Here is a 424-nt window from a genome sequence, read left to right on the forward strand (position 1 = left end):
TGTACACCCTGATTACACCCTGATTACACCCTGATTACACACGAATCCAAATTACAAAAGGGTATAACGAGGGAATCCATATACTCATCAGGCATTACATTAAAAAATTATATTTTCATCTCATATATTAGAAGGAGTGAGATGATTCGTTAATTAAACGCGCTGTATTCAAGAAATATTTCCATATGACGAATCATATGAAGTAAGATGATTAGCTATATTCAAGAAATAGTTTCGTATGACGAATCGTGTGAAGTGAGATGATAAGATAATTAGATGCTCACCTGTCGAAAAGTATGGTCAGTCGTGAGAAAACTCTGGGCGTGCGTCATGACCAGCACTGTTGCTAATATTATTAATGAAGTCATCTTGCAGGGCACACTATTCTATTCTGAAAGAAGGAATGGGCAAGGGTGATTTTTAC

At 36.3% G+C, this 424-nt stretch overlaps 1 protein-coding gene across 1 annotated transcript in view; it reads right to left on the reverse strand.

The window, feature by feature from the left end:
• The window catches only part of LOC119581982, a 13,496-nt gene that overhangs the window by 12,559 nt on the left and 513 nt on the right, over positions 1 to 424 (reverse strand). The window contains exon 2 of the mRNA XM_037930171.1: positions 285 to 391. Coding sequence (XP_037786099.1) covers positions 285 to 368 — 84 coding nt within the window. The 5' untranslated portion in view covers positions 369 to 391. The remainder of the gene's footprint in view (positions 1 to 284; positions 392 to 424) is intronic.

Source organism: Penaeus monodon, chromosome 15 (genome assembly GCF_015228065.2).
Source record: "Penaeus monodon isolate SGIC_2016 chromosome 15, NSTDA_Pmon_1, whole genome shotgun sequence".
Taxonomy (NCBI): Eukaryota; Metazoa; Arthropoda; class Malacostraca; order Decapoda; family Penaeidae; genus Penaeus; species Penaeus monodon.